The 22706-nt window shown below is 50.1% G+C and overlaps 1 protein-coding gene across 1 annotated transcript; it reads left to right on the top strand.

Moving 5' to 3' along the window:
- Window positions 1–1853: 1853 nt before the first annotated feature.
- Window positions 1854–16057, top strand: LOC100074404 (guanylate-binding protein 1-like). Its single transcript, XM_029066082.2, has 11 exons — window positions 1854–2240; window positions 2419–2616; window positions 3717–3844; window positions 4402–4511; window positions 5415–5611; window positions 7428–7670; window positions 9111–9391; window positions 11739–11951; window positions 12856–12958; window positions 13493–13686; window positions 15455–16057. The coding sequence occupies exons 1-11, from the start codon at window positions 1931–1933 to the stop codon at window positions 15776–15778; spliced, it is 2301 nt and encodes a 766-aa protein (XP_028921915.1). The 5' UTR covers window positions 1854–1930; the 3' UTR covers window positions 15779–16057.
- Window positions 16058–22706: the final 6649 nt, after the last annotated feature.

Raw genomic sequence — 22706 nt, 5'->3', positions numbered from 1 at the left:
CCAAGAATCGGGACCTAACTCTTGTTCTGCTTTCCATTTGTCTTCCTCCTTACCCGACACCCACTCCATGACTTTTTCCTTATCAGTTTGGCCAGGAGAGAGCTCTAGACCAGCTTCCCACTGACGGAACAACCGGGTGGGGACCATCAGTTAGGCCTGGGTGATGTCTTGGTCCACTGCAGGACTTCAGACCTTGGGCCAACCTCCAGAATCCTCAGCAGAAGGAGAGGGTGCTGCTCACCATACCCAATCCCTCAGCTAGCCCCCTCTCCCCCTTCCCAGGATGGCCTCTGCCCTGTCTCTCCGCCCCAGACAGCTGAGATCCCTCTGCTTCCAAGCCTAGGGTTCCAGATCTCTGGGACCTTGGCTTAGAAGCGGCATGGCACAGTGGATAAGACATGGGCCTGGGAGTCAGAGGTTATGGATTCTAATCCCACCTCTGCCACTTGTCTGCTGTGTGACCTTGGGCAAGTCACTTCATTTTTCTGGGCCTCAGTTACCTCATCTGTAAAATGGGGAACAAGACTGTGAGCCCCATGTGAGACAGGACTGTGTCTGACCTAATTTGCTAGTATCCACCCAGAGCTTAGTACAGTGCCTGGCACATAGTGCTTAACAAATACCATAATAATTAATAATCGATTTGGAACAGTAATCAATGCATCAGTAATCAATCAATAGTATTTATTGAGGATTTACTCTGTGCAGAGCAAGGCCCAAAGGATTTGGGAGAATACAGTAGAGTCAGTAGATATGATCCCTGACTTCAAGGAACTTCCAATTGAATGGGAGAGACAGATATTGAAATAAATGAGGCAGTGGAGAAGGAATCAAATATAGTCAGGACGGCCTGGGTCTGGGGGTCAAAAAGACCTGGGTTTTAACCCCAGCTCTGCCACTTGTCTGCCATGTAACCTTGGGCAAATCTCTTCTCAGTGCTTCAGTTACCTCATCTGTAAAATGGGGATTAAGCCTGTGAGCCCTATGTAGGACAGGGACTGTTTCCAAACTTATTTGCTTGTATCTACTCCAGCGGTTAGTACAGTGCCTGGCACATAATAAGTGCTTAACAAATACTACCGTTATTATTATTATTAAGATATGGACTTAAATGCTGTGAGTGGGGGTGGGTTGAGTACTAAAGTGCTTAGAGAGTACAGACTCAAGTGTATAGGTAAAATTGGAGGGAGGGAAATAGGGTGAACGGACCCTAGGGTGAATAGGCCCCTTTGCCACCAATTCCCTTTTTTATATGGTATTTGTTAAGTGTTTACTATGTGCCAGGCACTATTTTAAGCGCTAGGGTAAATACAAGAAAATCATGTTGGACACAGTCCATGTCCTACATGGGGCTCACAGTCTTAATCCCCATTTTATAGATGAGGGTCCTGAGGCACAGAGAAGTGACTTGTCCAGGGTCACACAGACAAGTGGCAGAGCTGAGACTCAAGCACAGGTCCTTCTGACTCCCAGACCTGTGCTCAACCCACTAGGCCATGCTGCTTCTCAATTCCCTCCTAATGCCTTTTTTCTGAACAGTGAACTCTGAGTCAGATTATGTTCCTTTACTGCTGGGGTTGTGAGGAAGGACTCTGTTTTCTTAGTTCTTTCCTCTGTTGGCTGAATCAGTCCCCATCGGCCCCTATCAGCTCCCGTCGTCCCCTCTTGGCCTCCGACAATTCCCATTGGCTCCCAAATCGGTCCCCTTAGGTCCCCATTGGCCCCCATTGGCCACCATCTGCCCCCAACGGCTCCCGTCGGGTCCCATCGACTTCCATTGGCTCCCGTTGACCCCTGTTGGTTCCCATCAGCCCCCAGTGACATGGCCGTGGCCTCTCCACAGGAGAAGACACAGAGCCAGTGGCTTCCCCGGCCAGCAGAGTCTGAGGCTGCTCCTGGAGAAGGAACCTGACACGAGGTGGTCCACAAGATGGAAGGAGCCAACCCAGGCCCCAAGCCCAGTCCTGGCCCCAGTCCCAGCCCCCAGCAAGCCTTTGAGTTTTTCCATCAGAAGATCCAGTTTCACCTGCAAGAAGGACAAGAGGTCAAGCCACCCTCCGGTCCCCGACAAAAGGATCCTCATCTTTTCCAAAAGAGGTCCCAGAAAGCTTTCGGCTCTCAGGGACAACAGCTATCCAAGCACCCTAAGGGGAGCCAAGTTCCCCACCGAGTGGAGGGCGGAGTGCTCCTCAAGCCCCCAAGGGCTGACCAAAATGCCCAAAATGCCTCCATCCAAGAGGGTAAGTGGAACTCTGACTCTCTTGGGGGCAAGGGTCGGGGAGAGGGGCATCTGATGGGACCGATGCCCCAGGATCTCTAGACTGTAAGCTTGTATCCTGTCTCTACCCCAGGGTTTAGCACAGTGGTGGCATATAGTAGGTGCTTACCAAATACCACAATTATTATTGTTACCATTAGATGGCTGCGGTGTGGGGTTGCCCATGCAGGCCCCAGTGTGCCTGGTGGAAAACAGGTCAAACCATCAGCTGGATGTGAACCCAGAAGCCCTGGAGATTCTCTCCAAGATCACTCAGCCCGTGGTGGTTGTAGCCATTGTGGGGATGTACCGTACGGGGAAGTCCTACCTCATGAATAAACTGGCCGGACAGAGGAAAGGTGAGTAGTGGCCCGAGGGCTCTCCCCCAGCCTGGAGACCCTCCAAGGGACGATTCCCACCCAACCTCCGGCATGGAGAACTCCAACTGGACCACCCCAACTAGGCTCAGCCATCCACCCTAGGTATAAACCCCCCAGCTTTCCTCTGGGGCATGGAGACCATCCCAGGGCACCTGTTTGCAGCCAAGCAGAGAGATGTTCCCTCAGACACAGGGGGCCTGGGGCACCGATCCCCTTGGCAAGGCAATGCCGAGACTAAGAGACCCTATGGTAGAGGCTTCTTCCCTAGAGACCTACCTGTGCCAGAGATTTACTGTACCAGAGACCCACCTGTCTCAGGGACTTCCTGCCCCTGCAATCCACCTGTCTCCAAGACATTTCTACCCCAGAAACCCACCTTTCTGAGAGACTTCCTGCCCTGAGACTCACCCATGTCAGAGACATTCCCATCCCAGAGACCCACCTGACCCAGGAACTTCCTGCCCCAGAGACCCACCTGTCTGAGACACATTTCCATCCCAGAACTCACCTGTTCCAGAGAACCACCTGTCTGAAAAACTTCCTGCCCCTAAGACTCAACTGTGTCAGAGACATTCCCACCCCAGCAATCCCCCTGTGTGAGAGACTTCCTACCTCTAAGACCCACCTGAGTCATATACATTCCCACCCCAGAGACCCACCTGTCCCAGAGACTTTCTACCCCTAAGACCCACCTCTCCCAGGGATGTCTTTCCTCAAAGATCCAACTGTCTGAAAGACTTCCTGCTTCTGAGACCCACCTGTGTCAGGGACATTCCCACTTTAGAGATCCACCTGCCTGTAAGATTTCCCTCCACAGACACCCAATCTGAAAGTTCTGATGGGCTTGGATCAGGCCTGGGAGCTCAGAAAAATCTTCTGCTCCCTCCAGCTCGAGGCTCACTTACCCACTTCCTCTCAGGTGGGTGGGGATGTGGGGGGGGGGCAGTGAACAGAGATGAAGAAATGAACCTGTAGAGAAGATTGGGAGACCTTTTTCAGCATGGGAGGGAAGGGGGAGGGAACAGACCCTCCTCCTCCAAGACCCTATTGACCCACCTCTCCCTCCCCCAACCCTGTAGGGTTCACCCTGGGCTCCACCATCCAGTCTCAAACCAAGGGCATCTGGATGTGGTGCATCCCCCACCCTTCCCAGCCCGGATACACTCTGGTGCTGCTGGACACCGAGGGGTTGGGAGACATGGAGAAGGTGAGTTGGAGAGGGGTTGGAGGCTGATGGGGAGGCCAAGGGGGCTGCTTACACTGGGAACTGGGGAAAAGTAACGTTTAGGAAGAGAGTGGAGTAGGGGAGCAAGTTGAGTGTGTCAATCAAAGTTTCTGGGGTACAACCCCCCCCCCCGGGGGAGTCCTGGGGTCTCAAGAGCTTGAGTAATAAAAATGATAGTAATTATAGTACATGTTAAGAGCTTACTATGTGCCAAATCCTGTTCTAAGCGCTGGGGTAGATACAAGTTAATCAAGTTGGACACAGTCACAGTCCCACATGGGGCTCACACTCTTAATCCCCATTTTACAGATGAGATAATTGAGGCACAGAGGAAGGGAAATGACTTGTCCAAGGTCACACAGCAGTCATGTGGCAGAGGCGGGATTAGAACCCAGGTTTTACAGACTCCCAGGCTGGTGCTCTATCCACTAAGCCACACTGCTTCTCTTGGAGCTCCTCTCTGGAGACTGGTCGGGGATTGGGAGGTGGAAAGGGGAGGGCTGGGCAGCCCCCTGAGCAGCGGGCCCTCTGCCTTCCAGGGGGACTCCCGGCACGACTCGTGGATCTTCTCCCTGGCCATCCTGCTGAGCAGCATCTTCGTGTACAACAGTAAGGGCGTCATCGACCAGTATGCACTGGAGAAGCTGCAGTATCCAGAAGAGGGGATTGCTCAGCCAGGAGAAGGGAAGGCCGAGGGCAGCATGGATCGGGCTCCGAACTCCTGAAAGATCAATCAATCAATGATATTTATTGAGCGCTTGTAGTGTGCAGAGCAATGTAATAAGTGCTTAGGGAGGTACGATATAACAGAGTTGGTAGACATATTCCCTAACCACAAGGAGCTCACAGTCTAGATTAACTGGGGGCAGAAGGTCTGTCTCCTTAGAGGATCGGACAAGAGGACAAGAGGCTCAGGTTGCAGCGAGCGAATCAGGTAGGACACAAGGAGGGACTTTCTGGCAGTGAGACAGGAGTGAACCCTCGGACAGACACAGGTATCCTAGGTGGTTTAGGCATTAAAGGCTTAAAGACTGGACCAGATGACCTTAGGATTGCATCTGAGTGACCAGCCTGGCTAAGAGGTGCTCCTGGGCAGCGGGTGGGAAGTGCCAGCTGGGTTTAGGGTTCAGCATGGTAGTTTTTGGAGGCATTATGGGAGGGTTTTGGGGGCAGCATGGTAATTGTTGGGGGTGTTATGGGAGGGTTTGGGGGACAACTTGGTAATTGTTGGAGGCATTATGGAGGGGTAGGAAATTCTGGGTTGGATTGTCAGAGTAGGTGGGATGGCCGGGCTCCACGGGAAGAGCTGCCCATGGCTATGGGGGGCTCCTTGCCTTAGCCCTTCGGTGGACCAACCTTGCTCCTGGGGGGGCCACCGGATGGACAAGTTTGGGTGCCACTCTAGAATAGGGAGCAAGGGATAGAGATTGAATGGCGAAGAAGGGGCAGGGGGAGAACAGCGGTGGAGGGGCAGGGGAGGGGATGAAGAGGGCAGAGGAGTGAGGCAGGCAGGGGTGCCCTCGCTCTCACCGTTCCTTAGCAATTCTCCCAGGTACGTGACGGAGCTGACGGAGCGAATCAGGGTGTCGTCTCAGCCCAGCGCCAATGGAGTGGAAGATTCGAAGGAGTTCGTGAGCTTCTTCCCTGACTTCCTGTGGGCCGTGAGGGACTTCATTTTGGATCTGGAGCTGGACGGGAGGCACATCTCGGAGGACGAGTACTTGGAGAGGGCGCTGAAGCTGCAGAAAGGTAGGAGCACTTACTTTGTGCAGAACACTATTAAGCTTTTGGAAGAGTACAATATAATAGAGTTGGTTGACACATTCTCTGCCCACAGGAAGCTAAATCGTAGGTGACAAAGGCCCAGTTTCACACATTATTACGTTTCAAAAGCTGCCTGCCTTGGCACCTCCTCTGCCCACCTCAAGTTGTTTATTTCTAGTCACTGGATTCTTCACTCCCAAGGCCTCAAGGACAATTCAACCATCTCTCCTAGTTCCTGGCCTTTTCACTCTCAACTACTCAAGGACAATTCAGTCATCTCCTCTGGGTACCACCGGATTAAGTTGTTATTGCTGTCGTTTACCTCACCAACCCCACCGTGACCCTTCAATCTCCCGCCTCCTGTCAGCCCATCCCAATCCTCCCCTCCTCCATCCAACTCCCCTCCTTCCCCTTGCACCGCCCGCATCCCTCCTCCCTCTTCCCCAAGCCCTTCCTGTAATCCTGTCCCAGCACCACCCCTCTTCCCCTTCCCCATGTGCCGGCCCCCATCGATAACTCCCATCCAAACCCTCCTCACCTCTTACGTTGTCCCCTCCCCCACTGTGCCCCCCTCAACTTCAGCCCAGCCTAGCCTATAAAACCCTCGCTCCTTCATGGGGAAGCTTCCCTTCATCCTTGACCTGTTCCTGATTCAGTCACTCCTCCTTTTCTCCATCACTGAAACGTGGCTCTCCCCAAATGACACGGTCTCCCCTGCTGCTCTCTCCAGAGGGGGCTTCATCTTCTCCCATTTCCCCAACCTCACTGGAAAGGGAGGGGGTGTTGGCTTCCTTCCCACACCCCAATGCTGCTTTCGTCCCATTCCACCTCCCCCATCCCTTTCTTTCCCTTCTTTGAAGCCCATATCATTTCTACCACCCACTGTAGATTCAAGATTCAGTTCTGTGTTCCCTTCTATTCTCCTTCTACACTCACCCTCTTGAAGAACTCATAATAATGTTGGTATTTGTAAAGCGCTTACTATGTGCCGAGCACTGTTCTAAGCGCTGGGGTAGATACAGGGTAATCAGGTTGTCCCATGTGAGGCTCACAGGTAATCCCCATTTGACAGATGAGGTAACTGAGGCACAGAGAAGTTAAGTGACTTGCCCACAGTCACACAGCTGACAAGTGGCAGAGTTGGGATTCGAACTCATGACCTCTGACTCCCAAGCCTGTGCTCTTTCCATTGAGCCACACTGCTTCTCTACTCATCCACTCCCATGGCTTCAACTACCAACTCAATGTGGATGACACCCAAATCTACATCTCCAACCCCGATCTATCTCTCTCTCTCTCTCTGCAGTCTCACATTTCCTCCCATCTTCCCATCTACTGTTGCTGGGGAGGGTCTACTAGACCAAGAGGGAGACAGACAGCCCTGGTTCTTGAGGGCTGGTGGCGGAGGCGGTCCCACCAAGGGTCCGTGACTCAGTGGCACAGAGAGAGGAAGACTTGATGATGGAAGGGGGTAAGAGCCCAGGATCCTGGGTTCGAATCCAGGAGCCAAGTTTTAATCCTTGTTCTGCCACTTGTCTGCTGTATGACCTTGAGCAAATCATTTCACTTATCTGGGCCACAGTTACCTCATCTGTAAAATGGGCATTGAGACTGTGAGCTCCATGTGAGACAGGGACTGTGTCCAACCCAATTTGCTTGGATCCACACCAGCTGCCTAGTACAGTGCCTGGTACATAGTAAGTGTTTAACAAATGCCATTATTATTATTATTATTGTTATTATTTTCCTGGGCCTTGGACCCCACTCTGCTGTAACCCCTCCACTCTCTATCCTCCTCCAGGGGATCACCCCGACGCCCAGATGCTGAACCTGCCCAGGAAATGCATCCGCCAGTTCTTTCCCAGCCGCAAGTGCTTCACCTTCAGCTTTCCAGCACCCCCCAAACTTGTGGGCCATCTGGACAAGCTGGGGGAGGATCATCTGTACCCCGACTTCGTGCGGCAGGCCAACAACTTCTGTACCTACATTTTCCAGAACTCCAAGATCAAGACCCTGCAGGGTGGCATCTTGGTGAATGGCCCCCGTGAGTCTGCCCTGCCTAATCCCTGGGAGTGGGAAGTGTCTGGCCTGCTGCCCCCAGAGGTGATGAAAAATAAAATTAAAAGTAAATAATGGTACTTGTTAAGTGCTTACTATGTTCCAAGCACTGTTCTAAGCTCTGGGATAGATATGAGTTAATCAGGTTGGACACAGTCCCTATGCCACATGGGGCTCCTGCTCTTAATCCCTGTTTTACAGATGAGGTATTTGAGGCACAGAGAAATGAAGTTACTTGCCCAAGGTCACACAGCAGACACTTGGCAGAGCTGGAATTAGAACCCAGGCCCTTCTGACTCCCAGGCCCGTTCTCTATCCATTAAGCCGCGCTGAGGACCCAGCAAGTCCAGTGGTCCTTGACTTCCTCCTTGGGGTGCCAAGGCTGGTCCAGTTCCAGGGATCCCCACCTGTTGTGTTTGGGTTGTTTCCCAAGGAGCCCAAGCCTACTCTCATTGTTGGGCTCTGGGGAGATCAATCAATCAATAAATCAATGGTATTTATTGAGTGCTTACTATGTGCAGAGCACTGTACTAAGTTCTTGGGAGAGCAGAACACAACAGGGCTGGCAGATACGTTTCCTGCCCAAAAGGAGCTTACATTTTAAAGGGAAGGGCAAGGGAGCAGCCTGACCATTAAAGCAGCATGGCTCATTGGAAAGAGCCCGGGCTTGGGAGTCAGAGGTCGTGGGTTCTAATCCTGACTCCACCGCTTGTCATTTGGGTGACTTTGAGCAAGTCACTTAATTTCTCTGGGCCTCAGTTACCTCATCTGTAAAATGGCGATTAAAACTGTGAGCCCCACGTGGGACAACTTGATCACCTTGTATCCCCCCCAGCGCTTAGAGCAGTGCTTTGCACATAGTAAGCACTTCACAAGTACCACCGTTATTATTATTATCCCAGGGGAGTCTAGGTCCAACAAGACCGTGGAACCGTGGTGGGGGAGAGCTGGGGCAGACGCTTTCCCTGGAGTCGTCAGGGACATGGGCCCTTTAAGTCAGCCCAGTTTCCTGGGTTCCCATGGAGGGAAAGCCCCCTGGGAAGCCAATTTCCACCCAAACCCATCGACTTCCCTGATCCTGAGAAGGACCGTGGCCTAGTGGGTAAACGCAGACCTGGAAGTTGGAAGGACCCGAGTTCTAATCCTGACTCTGCCACTTGTCTGCTGTGTGACCTTGGGCAAAGCATTTAACTTTTCTATACCTCAGTTACCTCATCAGTAAAATGGAGATTAAGACTGTGAGCCCCACATGGGACATTGATGGTGTTCATCCTGATTAGCTTGTATCTGCCCCAGCACTTAGTACAGTGCCTGGCACATAGAAAGTGCTTAAAAAATGCCATAAAAAAATTGGTATGGGGGAGGAAGTCACAATTTGACAGCAAATGCCGGAAGCCCCTTGAAGGTGTCACGAGCCTCTTCACAGGCCTGGCCACGCTGGTGAAGACCTACGTGGACACCATCCGGAGTGGAAACGTGCCCTGCCTGGAGAACGCAGTGCTGGTGCTGGCCCAGATCGAGAATGCCGCAGCGGTGAAGACCGCCAGCACCCACTATGCCACCCTGATGGAGCAGCGGGTCCAGCTCCCCACGGGGACCCTCCTGGAGCTGCTGGAGGCTCACGGGCTGTGCGAGAGGGAGGCTCTCCAGCTCTTCATGCAGCGCTCCTTCAGGGACGAGAAGCAGAAATTCCAGAGGGAGCTGGCGGTACCTACACGGGGCTGGGAAATGGGAAGATCGACCAACCAATCAGCCAGAGGGATGGGGTGGTACATTTGTTGGGTTTGGGAAGGAGGAAAATCAGCCAATCAATAAGCCAGGGGGAGGAGGAGGTATCTTTGTTGGGACTGGGAAAGGGGAAAATCAACCAACCAATCATTCAGAGGGGTGAGAAAGGGAAGAATCATCCTCCATTAATCAATGGTCATCAGATTTATTGAGCACCTACTGTGTATGGAGCACTACCCTCAGCACTTGGGAGAGTACAGTTCAGCGGAATGGGTAGAATATTCCCCGCCCACAGCGAGAAACAGTATGGTCTAGTGGATAGCGCACGGGCCGAGGAGCCAGAAGGACCTGGGTTCTAATCTCAGCTCCCCCACTTTGCTGTGTGACCTTGGGCAAGTCACTTAACTTCTCTGTGCTTCAGTTGCCTCATCTGTAAAATGGGAATTAAGACTGTGATCCCTATGCGGGGCAGGGACTCTGTCCAACCTGATTAATTTCTATCTTCCCTAGTGCTTAGTACTGTGCCTGGTACATAATAAGCACTTAACAAATGCCATAAGACAACAACAACAACAAAACGAGCTCACAGTCTAGTAGGTGATTTATTTATTTATTGAAAACTTACTGGGTAAAGAGCACTGTGCTAAGCACTTGAGAGTGTGTTGCAGAAGTGCCAACTTCTCACTCTTGGAATGGGAGCAAATTGAAGGTCAGAGATTTTGGTGGAAGGGGAGTGGAGGAGGAGGAGTCAGGCTTCAAAGAGCTAAGAGGCTAACAACAATAATAAAAATAGTGATAATAGTAATAGTATTCTAAAAGTCATCATTTTAGATCTTTCAGCCCTAGCTGGCAACAGTCCGGTCTTGTCAGAGACCTGGGATGTACAAGGCTGGTTGTCCTGCCCAAAAGGCTGAGGGGGTTATTGACCCCATCATCGCTTAGTATAGTGCTTTGCACAGGGTAAGCACTAAATAAATACAATTGAATAAATGAGTTTTACAGATAATTGAGATAACGCTTGGAAGAGTACAATATAACAATAAACAGACACGTTCTCTGCCCATATTGAGCTTACAAGTCTAGATGGGGAGACAGACATTAATATGAATAAATAAATAAATGAATTACAGATAAATTACAAATATTTACATAAGGGCTATAGGGATTGAGACTGTGAGTGCATATTCACTGTACTAAGTGCTGAGTTGGAAACAAGCAAATCAAGTTTGACTCAGTCCATGTCCCACCTGGGGCTCACAGTCTTAATCCCCATTTTACAGATGAGGTAACTGAGGCACAGAGGAAGTGAAGTGACTTGCCCAAGGTCATACGGCAGACAAGTGGTGGAGCCAGTATTAGAACCCATGACCTTCTGACTCATCAACCACTTCAGACTCTCTGAGCCTTCTTGGGACCCTTTAAGACACTCGGAGTCATTTTGAATCCTAGAGCCAGAAGGGGTCATAGGAGATCACCAATTTGCAGGATTTACTGAGCACCTATATAGTGCAGGGCACTGTACTAAGTGCTTGGGGGCATTCAGCCAAAACAAAGCATTCTTTTCCTGCCCTCAAAGAACTTACACTGTAATGGTGTTTAACAGGCAGTAATTATTTACAAACGGTGGGAGCAGAAAGAGAAAGCAGGAAGTCATTCCACTAGATCAGGTGAAGTAGGAGAATAATAATAATAATTAATAATAATAATTATTGTATTTAAGTGTTTATTATGTGCAGAGCACTGTTCTAAGTGCTGGGGTAGATACAGGGTAATCAGATTGTACCACATGGGGCTCACATTTTTTTTTAATCCCCATTTTTACAGATGAGGTAACTGGGGCACAGAGAAGTTAAGTGGCTTGCCCACAGTCACACAGCTGACAAGTGGCAGATCTGGGATTCGAACCCATGACTCTGATTCCTAAGCCTGGCCTCTTTCCACTGAGTCACGCTGCTTAGTCACTGAATATATGTGAAAGCCCAAATAAAAATATAGGCATGTGCACACATAGCAAGAGTGGGAATAAAATACTCAAGTTCTATTGGTTATCTGGTCAACCTACCTGGTTCCAGGCTGGGGCAGGGTGTCCAATCAATCATATTTATTGAGTATTTACTCTATACAGAGCACTGTATTAAGCACTTTGGAGAGTGCCATATAATAAGTGGTAGATATGTTTCCTGCCCACAAGGACCTTATAGTCTACAGGAGAATGAAGACCGAGTATTTGCTTGATTTTTAAAGCTCTGCCAGGGTGGAGACCCCAGCAGCATCTATTTCCTTCCTCCCGATATCTCCCCCACCTCATTCCTCCGTCCCTCATCAGGAGATCCTGCAACTGAAGCTGGAGGAGTTGTGTCAGAAGAATGAGGAGGAGTCCACTAAGCTGTGCACAGACTTGATCCAGAAGATTTTCCGGCCACAGGAGATGGAGGTGAAGCGGGGACTGTACTCTAAGCCAGGGGGCTACCAGCTGTTCATCCAGAAGAGGAAAGAGTTGGAACAGGAGTACTCTCAGGTCCCCAGGAAGGGACCACAGGTACTGCCCGGCACAGCCTGGGGTGCCCGAACCCCCAAGGACCTGGCCGAGGGGGTGGTCTAGAGGGGTCCAGAGTGGGACTGGTGCTGCCCAGGCTTTTTCCTGGGCCAGGTCCAGTGTGGGGTGGTACAGGGAGGGTTGCCACTTAGCACTTAGGACGCTGCTTTGCATTCGTTCATTCAATCATATTTATTGAGCTCTTACTGTGTGCAAAGCACTGTACTAAGTGCTTGGGAAAGTACAGTGTAACAAACAATAATTACATTCCCTGCCCACAACGAGCTTACAGTCTAGAGTTGGAGACAGTCATTAATATAAATAAACAAATTGAAGATATGTATATAAGTGCTGTGGGGCTGGGAGAGGGGATGAATAAAGGGAGCAAATCAACACGACACTGAAGGGAGTGGGAGAAGGGGAAAGGAGGGCTTAGTCAGGGAAGGCCTCTTGAAGGAGATGGACCTTCAGTAAGGATTTGAAGGGACCTGGGGAGAGTAAAATGTAAAACCCCAGTTTACCCACAGTAAGTGCTCAATAAATACGATTCAGTGAATGAATGCCACCCCCAATTCCTTATGCCCAGTCACTGAGGGTACCCACCTCTGCTGGAAAATGGGTCAGGATGTTATTATGGGGAAGAGTTTATGACCTGAACTGCCCCAACCATGCTGCCTGCTGTCTACCCTCACTCATCCCGAATTTCCCACCCTGCTCCTTGGGTCCCCCAAGTCAACAGATTCCCCTCTCCTCCCTCCCAGAGCTGGGGCTGCCACAGTGTGAACCTTGGGGAGTGTGGCCTGGGCACTTTGATCACCAGGGTGGATCCCCTGGGTGGATTCCAGGGGCAGATCCCAGGAGTGGATCTCTGTTCAACCAAGGATCTGATGGTTCCTCTGGCCCCCAGGCGGACGTGTGCCTCCAGAACTATTGGAAGAGCCAGGAGGTGGTGGCTGACTCCATCCTTCAGCTGGACCAGTCCCTGTCCCAGAAGGATAAGGAGATTGAAGGTCCAGTGGGAGCAGAGGGGTGATGGAACTAGTTCAGGTGATGGTTATGGGGGGATGCCCTGTCCAGACCAGCCACCCGGAGACGTTACTGGTACCGAGATGCCGGATCAGGTGGGCAGCAGAGTGCTCCATCCTGTAGCTATGTTGGGGGGTGCTCACGGCTGGGTTGTATTTGGTGTTTAAAGCCGGACTTCTCACGGTCCAGATACACCTGGGGGATGAGGCTGTTCCAACCCAAGTCCCTCTCCCTCTCCCCGAGGTGCCATCCAGAGCCTGGCAAATCCAGAGCCTGCCCTCTCCTCCCCTACCAGTGGGTGTTAAGGGAATCCCCCAAGGGCACACCCAGGCAGCCCCAGGCTTAGGGGACACGGGCACCTCTGGGACTCAGGGACAAATTCACAGCCAAGTCTGTGGTCCCCCCGTGACTGTGGCATCCACCGCCACCACCCTGGGGAGCTGCAGTCCAGGTCGGGGAGGGCACTGGGGGGTGTGCCCTGTGCCCTCCAAGGCCAATTTCCTTTCCTCCCTTTACAGTGGAGCGGGCGAAATCCCAGGCTACCATGCGGGAATTGAGGAAAATGCAGCAGGTGCAGGAGAAAATGCAAGAGCTGCTGGAGCAGCAGGAGAAGAGCTACAAGGAGAACTGGAACCAGTTGATGGAGAAGATGAAGCAGGATAACAAGAAGCTGATGGAAGATCAGCAGAGAACATTAAATTTCAGGCTTACGGTAGGGTACTGAGGACCTGGCCCCCAGACTTCCCTTCCACCCCTCTGCACACTCACAACCCCACACACTCACGCACTCTCACTCACATTCATGCACACATAACGTTTCTGATACTCCCCAGGATAAAAACTCAGTTTGATCCCCCTGTTTGTATCAACAGAGGTTTTTATTGAGCACTTACTGTGTGCAGAGCACTGTACTAAGTGCTCGGGAGAGTTCAATGCAACAGAGGTGATAGATATGTTCCCTGCCCACATCGAGCTTACATATCTCCATAGTTCTGTCCCTCTTTGACTCTGCCCTTCTGCCCTTCCTTCTCTCCATCCCCCCGTCCCTCCTCTCCTCCATCTCTTTGTCCCTCTGTCCCTCGGACAATTTAGTCAATCGTCTGTGCTAAGTCTGCTGGGTGCAGAACCTATACGAGGTGCTTTGGGGACAGCCAGGATGGAGAAGGCAGAGTTCTTGCCCTCCAGGATCTTACAGTCTAGTGGGAAAAACAGTACTGCCATTTGCATAGGAAGAGAGATTCATCCATGATGAGCAACAGAGAGAGACTCACATAGAGGAGATGGCACAGCTGCTGACCTCGAGCAGCTTGGGGGTGTAGAAGCAGTATGAACTAATGGCTAGAGCTCGGGGTCTGGGAGTCAGAGGACCTGGGTTCTAACCCTGGCTCTGCCACTTGTCTGTTGTGTGACCTCAGACAAATCACTTAACTTCTCTGTGCCTCAGTTCCTTCATCTGTAATATGGGAATTCACTGGCTGTTCTCTCTCTCCTACTTAGACTGTGATCCCCATGTGGGTTCGGATGATCTTGTATCTACCCCAGTGCTTAGTACAGTGCTTGACACGTAGTACTAAACAAATACACAATTATTATTATTATAAGGAGGGATGGAGCTGACCCAGAACATCAAGGGACTGAAGGAAAGAATCCAATAGCTATTTTAAGGACATAATCAGTACAGCTCAGACCAAGAGGTACGAGAGGGAGAGTGGGGCCCAGGGGGACTACAGAAAGGCAGACAGGGTTATTCATTCATTCGTTCAATCATATTTATTGAGCACTTACTGTGTGCACAGCACTGTTCTAAGCACTTGGAAAAGTACAATACAACAATAAACAGTGACATTCCCTGCCCACAACGAGCTTACAGTCTAGAGCGGGGAGACAGACATCAACACAAGGGCTGATTAACTTATAGTGACCCCAGTGCCTAATACAGTGCTTTGTGTATAGTAAGTGCTTGACAAATAACCTAATTCATTCATTAATCAAGGGCTGGGAAGAGCAGGAGGGAGAGAGTAGGGCTGTGCCTGGGGCCACAATTGAACCTCTGCCTTCTCTATTTCTTCCTCCTCTTCCTCCTGCTCTTCTTTTTTTATGGTATTTCTTAAGCACTTACTATGTGCCAGGCACTCTATTAAGTGCTGGGTAGGTAAAAGCTAATCAGGGTGGATATTGTACCTGTCTCTCATGGGGACTCACAGTCTTAATTCCTATTTTGCAGATGAGGTAACTGAGGCTCAGAGAAGTGGAGTGACTCTCTAAACAAATACCATAATTATTATTATTAAAGGTCCCAAAGCAGGCAAGTGGAGGAGTGGGGATTAGAACCCAGGTCCTTCCGACTCTTAGGCCCGTGCTCTCTCCACTAGGTCACACTGCTCCTTCTTCTCTTCTCCCTCCACTTCCTCCTCCCCCAATTCCTCTCTCTCCCCTTCCCATGCTTTCCGGCTGACAGCTCCTTATGCCATGTCTCCCAGGAGCAGGCCAGGCTTCTGCAGGAGGGCTTCTCGAAGGAGGTCAACCTCCAGAAAGACCAGTACAAGGCCCTGCAGGAGCTGTACAGACAAGACACGGCCTCCAGGGACCAGCAGATCCGGGACCTCCAGGAGGTCCGCCTGCAGGCCGAGAAGGAGGCGGCCGCTTACAAGAAGTGGCACCAGGAGAAGAAAGAATCTTTCCAGGAGTGCGTGGACGAGTTAAAACAGAAGGGAGCAAAGGCTACCAACGTCCAACAGGAAATCCAGCATCTGAAAAATGATGTATCCCAGCAGGAAAAAAAAAGCATATGCCTAATCCAGTGAGGAGTCCGCCTCCTCAGGCCCCTGGGCCTCCGTGCCCTCTTTTTGCCCACTGCTGGGGGTCCTTGAGGGATCTCTTACTGGCTACTGACCTTTGGTCAAGGTCTGTCCAGACTCCCCATTGGTGGAACCGACCTTGGTCTAAGAAATCAGCACGGCCCCGCTAACTTTCATTTGTTAAAGGAATTCCAGGCAATTGTCACAACCAGTCAATTTGTTGAACACCTACTAGGTGCCAAGAGCTATAAAAGTAGCTTGGGGGAGTGCAACAGAGTAAGTAGATACGAACCCTCAGGGAGCTTCCACTCTACTGCGTGCAGAGCACTGTACTCAGAGCTTGAGAAAGTATAATTCAGTGAATCTACAGGATCCCTGTCCATAATGAGTTTACAGCCTAGTAACTATTACCTTAAGGAGGTCTTTCTCCCTCGAGGGTTACTAACTGATAGTCTGTATTTAATAAACGTCAGTGAATCAAGAATCAACTGTACTCTTCCAGGGTTGATTTTATTTCATTATTATTTTTATCAGTCAAGGGAGAGAGATAAGGAGGGCCTCAGTGAGTTGGGGGAGGGTGGGAAGGTGGGAAGGACAGTAATGTGATGGTGTCATAACCGCTAATTTCTGGAAGCCGCTATTTTCAAGCCACAAGACCAAGCAGCAGAATATAACACCAGACATCAAAGTGTCTGGTGCTGTTTCATCCTGGACGGGGGCCAAGACAGTGGAAAACCTGTCAAAGCACCACATAATAATAATAGTGACTGTAGTGTTTGTTAAGTGCTTATTATGTCCCAGGCACTATACTAAGCACTGGGATAGATACAAGCAAATGAGATTGGACACAATCTCTGTCCCACATGGGGCTCATAATCTTAATATCCATTTTACAGATGAAGGAACTGAGGCACAGAGAAGTGAAGTGAACTGTCCAAGGTCACATAGCAGATAAGTGGCAGAGCCAGGGTTAGAACCCAGGTTCTTCTGATTCCCAGGCCCATGTTCTATTCACTGGGCCACACGGGCTTCCCTCCCAGGGCCTGCGGAGAACTATCAACTTACTCTCAACTCCACATCTCTGAACTTAGATTTAGGCAAGCAGTGTCATCAGCAGCTGGAAAGGTTGTGTCGGGACTTAATATGGAAAGATCCAGGGTTATGTGAGTGGTTGCTCAGTTCTTAACCCTCCATCCATCCTCCAGGTCCAGCCAAGCAATTGAATGATCAATCAGTAGAATCTAATGAGCATTTGCTTTGTGCAGAGCACTGACCCTGAGCACTTGGGAAAGTACAGTACAGTTTGTAGACACAATCCCTGCACTTGAGGAGCTTACTATCTAACAGGGGAGACAGACATTGAAATGAAATACAGGTAAGGGAAAAATATGAGTGTAAGTGTGTATAGAAAAGTGCTGTGAAGATGAGGTTGGGGGGGGGGTACCTAAGTGTTTAGGGAGTGATACTAAATGCATGGGAGATGCAGTAGAGAGAGAAAACGGGGTGGAAGGATGAGCAGGAAGTCCAGGAAGGCTTTCTGGAAAAGATGTGATTCTAGAAGGACTTTGAATAATAATAATTGTGGTATTCATTAAGCACTTACTATAGGCTAAGCACTATATTAAGATCTAGGGTAGCTACAAGGTAATCAGGTCCCACATGGAGCTTACAGTCGAAGTAGGGGAGACAACAGGTATTGAATCCCTATTTTGCAGATGAGAGAACTGAGTAGCAGAAAAGTTAAGGGACTCGCCCAAGGTCACCCAGGAGACAAGTGGCTGAGCCGGGATTAGAACCCAAGTCCTCTGACCTCTGGGCCTGTGCTCTATCCACTAGGCCTCGTTGCTCTCCATTGAAGATGGAGAGAGTTCTGGTCTGTCAGTCTCCTGCTCTGCAGGCCTGACCAGTTTAAATGGGAGAAGGGAGACCCTAGGATTACTGCCCTCCCACTCAATAGGGAAGCAGCAAAGCCTAGTGGATAGAGCACAGGCCCGGGAGTCAGAAGGACCTTGGTTTCTAATCCCAACTCCACCACTTGTCTGCTGTGTGACCTTGGGCAAGACACTTCACTTCTCTGTGCCTCAGTTCCCTCATCTGTAAAATGGGGATTAAGACTGTGAGTCCCATGTGGGACAGGGACTGTGTCCAACCTGATTAACTTGTATCTACCCCAGGGCTTAGAACAGTGCTCGGCACATAGCACTTAGGTACCATCATCATTATTATTATTATAATTGGGTGTGCGGAGGCAGAGGTTCTGGCAGGCAGGACCCCAGTGGGTCCCATGGAGCTGCCTTCCCCCATTCCCAGGAGGCTCAGCATCTCCAGGGAGTCAGGAAGGTGGCAGGAAGGGGTGGGGAGGGGTCTCCAGCTGCCAGTAATTGGCCACATGGTGTTAGGTGGAAAGTTTAGGAGGAGGGTTTGTAATCACTCCCCAGGTCCCTCCTCTCCAGGCCACTGGGAACAGTGCCTTGAGCTCATTAAATGTGGCAGTCTCCACAGCACCCCGCCCGGGAATTGTGAGGCCACAGCCAGCGGCTTGTTAGCTGGGCCACTCGGGAGTGTTATCTGGGCCCATCTCCCGGAGAAAATGACATCAGCGTCACTGAGAAACTTGTTGCCGGTCTGATCAGGGTCCGCTCCCAGAGGCCGGTGGTCTCACCCAAGACCTGGCAGCCTCTCCCCCCAAACTTCTACCATGTTAATGCAAGCATCAATTAATCGCATTTATTGAGTACTGACTGTATGTAGAACGCTGTACTAAGCGTTTAGGAGAGTACACTATAACAATATAATCGACATATTCCCTGCCCACAATGATCTTACAGTCTAGAGGACATGCTATCTAGCCTTGATTACTGTATCAGCCTTCTTGCTGACTTCCCTGCTTCCAGTTTCCCCCAACTCTAGTCCTTACTTGGCTAAGCTGCCCGGATCATTTTTCTACAAAAACGATCTGGACACATCAACCCACTCCTCAAGAAACCCCAGTGGTTTCCCGTCCACCTCCGCATCAGATAGAAACTCCTCACCATCCGCTTTAAAGCGCTCAATCACCTTGCCTCCTCCTACCTCAACTCGCTACTCTCCTACTATAACCCAGCCCTCACACGTCGCTCTTCTAATGCCAACCTACTCACTGTACTTTAATCTCGTCTATCTCGCTGCTGACCTCTCACCCACATCCTCCCTCTGGCCTGGAATGCCCTCCCTCTTCACCTCCAACAGACAATTACTCTCCCTCTCTTCAAAGCCTTATTGAAGGCACATCTCCAAGAGTCCTAACTAATCCCTCTTTTTCTTTTCTTCCATTCCCCTCCACATCTCCCTGCTTGCTCCCTTTATTTATTCCTCCCTCCCCGCCCCACAGCACTTATGTACATATCTGTAATTTATTTATACTGATGTCTGTCTCCCCCTCTAAACTGTAAGCTCATTGTGGGCAGCGAATGTGTCCTTTATATTGTCATATTGGACTTTCCGAAGCACGTAGTATAGTGCTCTGCATGTTGTAAGTGCTCAGTAAATATGATTAAGTATTTTGTAATCCTAGTTCCACAGCACTGAAGTAAATACTTTGCTCCCCCTCTCAGCAATCCATTTTAATATCTAACCTGCTAAATTGTAAGCCCTTTGAGGTCAAGGATCATGCCTACTAACTCTATTGCTTTGTTCTTTCCCAAATGCTTAGTACAGTGCTCTGACCAGTAAGTGCTCAATGGGCACCATTGACTGACTCACTGAGAAATCAGGAAGGTCATTGAGACACTTGACCAAATGACTAAATGAAAACAAAGATTTCCCTTACTTGGGAAGAAACGGGGGAAGGTAGTAGAGGGAATTTGGAGGGTTATGGGGGTGGGGAATTCCAACCTCTCCTCTCTTCTGTTCAGCCTGGGAGGGCTTCCCAGAAGGGTGGGGATGTTTGGGAAAGACGGAGCTCTGCACAGAACTGAGTCTTCCAGCAGGCAAGGGGCTTCCTGGTTGGGCAAAGGACTTTGGGAGTATCAGGGGCAGCAAATTGGAGCAGGGGGGCAATTCCATGAGGGAGGGTTTTAAGTGACCATTAGGGTTCCTGAGTTTGTGAAATAGGGGACCCAGGGTAGTCATTGATTGATGTTTTTGGTTTGGCACCATTTCCCATTCCTGAAGTCAGGGATGTGAGAGGTCCTGGGTAGTCCTTTTAGGCAGGCAGGATAGGGCCTAGGCAAGAGGGTAGTTTTACCAACTCCGTTATATTGTACTCTCCTAAGTGCTTAATACAGTGCTCTGCAACCAGCAAGTGCCCAATAAATACAATTTGTTGATTGATTGACGGTCAGTAGATGGAACAGGGCCAGAGGGGCAGAGCAGAAAACCTGGATGTGGTTGGTGGATGGGAAGCGGTGTCACTTAGGGAAAGAGCACAGGCTTGGGAGACAGAGGTCGTGGGTCCTAATCCCGGCTCTGTCGCCTGTCAACTGTGTGACTTTGGGCAAGTCACTTAACTTCTCTGTGCCTCTGTTGCCTCATCTGTAAAATGGGAATTGAGACTGTGAGCCCCTCATGAGACAATCTGATTACCTTGTATCTCCCTCAGTGCTTAGAACAGTGCTTGGCACATAGTAAGCGCTTAACAAATACCATAATTATTATTATTACTTAGTGGAAAGAGCATGAGGCTGGGAATCAGAGGACCTAGATTCAAATCCTGGCTCTGCCACTTGCCTGCTGTGTGATCATGAGAAAGTCATGGGAATTAATAATAATGTTGGTATTTGTTAAGCACTTACTATGTGCAGAGCACTGTTCTAAGCGCTGGAGTAGATACAGGGTAATCAGGTTGTCCCACGAGAGGCTCACAGTTAATCCCCATTTTACAGATGAGGTAACTGAGGCATGGAGAAGTTAAGTGACTTGCCCACAGTCACACAGATGACAAGTGGCAGAGCTGGGATTCGAACCCATGACCTCTGACTCCCAAGCCCAGTCTCTTTCCACTGAGCCACGAGACTGTGAGCCCCACGGAGAACAGAGACTGTGTCCAAACTGATTACCATGTATCTACCCCAGCACTTAGAACAGTAACCTGGCACATAATAAGCACTTAGAGAAGCAGCGTGGCTCAGTGGAAAGAGCCCGGGCGGGGGAATCAGAGGACCTCATTTATCTGTAAAATAGGGATTAAGATCGTGAGCCCCATGTGGGACAGGGACTGTGTCCAACCTGATTAACTTGTATCTACCTCAGCGCTTAGTACAGTGCCTGGCACATAGTAACGCTTAACAAATACACTAAAAAAGACTAAAAAGCTTGAGGACCTTATAAGCCAAAGCCCTGGACTCTGAGGTCCCAAAGCCCCTGCCTCGCTGGAGAGAGCTGCTGGGCTTGGGGGGATTTCCATTCTGCTTCCTCTGGCAGCTCAGTTCCCAAAGACCCTTGGGGATGATGGTGTGGGAAAGCAGGGGTTGGGGCTCCCCCCTGACACCCTCAGGGGTGGAGACCAACAGCCAAGCTCGGAGCTGAAATGCTCCCTACTCCATGCCGGCAGAAGAAGCCTGAGAGTGTTTCTCTGCTACCCTGGATATGGGTGTCCGGGCCTGGGAGCTGGCGGGATGGGAGGTAGGTTAATGGGAGTCTGGGGTTTGGGAACAAAGGAGCACAGGGCATGGACAGGGAAGAGAACCGAGCGAGAATCCAAGGGCAGGTGGAGGGCAAGGGGTCGGAGGAAGGGTGGGGCTCCAAGTCAGAGACCAGATGAGAAGAAGAGGACAGAGGAGGAGGGGGAGAAGAAATATAGTCAGAAAGAGGAAGGGTGAAAGGGCCCACCAGAGAGGACAAGCATCAAATTTTTCAGGGGACATCAGGGCTCTGGGGGAGCCAGGGAGCAGATCAGAAAGGGCAGGAAGGTCAGAGTAGAGGCACCCCAAGCAGCGGCAAGGTGGGAGAGGGCAGCAATCTAGGCTCCTCCCTTAGTTCTCTGACCTCTCCTAGCCCTAGATCCCTCTTTGTGGCAAGAACATGGGTTTGGGAGTCAGAGGTCATGGGTTCTATTCCTGGCTCTGCCAATTGTCTGCTGTATGACCTTGGGTAAGTTACTTAATTTCTCTATTACTGAGTTCCCTCACCTGTAAAATGGGGATTAAAACTGAGCCCCATGTGGGACAGGGACTATGTCCAACCTGATTACCTTGGATCTACCCCAGTGCTTAGAACAGTGCTTGGCACATAGTCAATGCTTTACAAATACCATAATTATTGCCATTGAAATGATAATTTTCTCTGCCTCCCCATTATCCCTATCATCTCCTGATCCCCAATTATACAAGCTTCTTCTCTTTACTAATCCTTGATCAATCAGTGAATCAATCGATGGAATGTATTGATCACTTACTGTATGCTGAACATTATATTATACTCATCCAAGCTCTTACTACAGTGTTCTGCACAAAGTAAGCATTCAATAAATACTATTGATCGATTTACTTATTGGGAGAATACTCTTGACCTGTTGTTGTCCACTCTCTTCCAAGCTGTGTCTGGTTTTGGTTATATTTACTGAGAATCCTCCTGTCCTCCTCCTCCATCTCTGACCACTCCCTCCATTTCCTTTTGCTGGCTTTTCACCCTCCCCTCACTTTTGAATGGTGGAGGTCCCCCAAATCTCTGTATTGGCTTCTGGGCGCGTCTTACTCTGCACTCACTCTCCCAAGGAGCTCAATCTTTCAGGTGGCTTCTGTTACGGCCTCCATGTAAAGGATTCCCAAATCTGTATCTCCAGCACCAGCCTGTTAATGTGCTCAGTAATAATAATAATAATGTTGGTATTTGTTAAGCACTTCCTATGTGCTGAGCACTGTTCTAAGCACTGGGGTAGATACAGAATAATCAGCTTGTCCCACGTGAGGCTCACAGTCTTCATCCCCATTTTACAGATGAGGTCACTGAGGCACCA

The sequence above is a fragment of the Ornithorhynchus anatinus genome, chromosome 5, assembly GCF_004115215.2.
Source record: "Ornithorhynchus anatinus isolate Pmale09 chromosome 5, mOrnAna1.pri.v4, whole genome shotgun sequence".
Classification (NCBI taxonomy): Eukaryota; Metazoa; Chordata; class Mammalia; order Monotremata; family Ornithorhynchidae; genus Ornithorhynchus; species Ornithorhynchus anatinus.
Note: the sequence above shows the minus strand (reverse complement) of the source record. Positions and strands in the feature narration are given on the sequence as shown.

What these genes read in the sequence shown, in the direction of transcription:
- LOC100074404 (XM_029066082.2), top strand. Translation starts at nt 1,931, where the DNA reads ATGGAAGGAGCCAACCCAGGCCCCAAGCCCAGTCCTGGCCCCAGTCCC. An exon ending in GGCGCTGAAGCTGCAGAAAG is followed by an intron (nt 5,612 to 7,427) that starts GTAGGAGCACTT and finishes ATCCTCCTCCAG; the next exon opens with GGGATCACCCCGACGCCCAG. An exon ending in CATCTTGGTGAATGGCCCCC is followed by an intron (nt 7,671 to 9,110) that starts GTGAGTCTGCCC and finishes GCCTCTTCACAG; the next exon opens with GCCTGGCCACGCTGGTGAAG.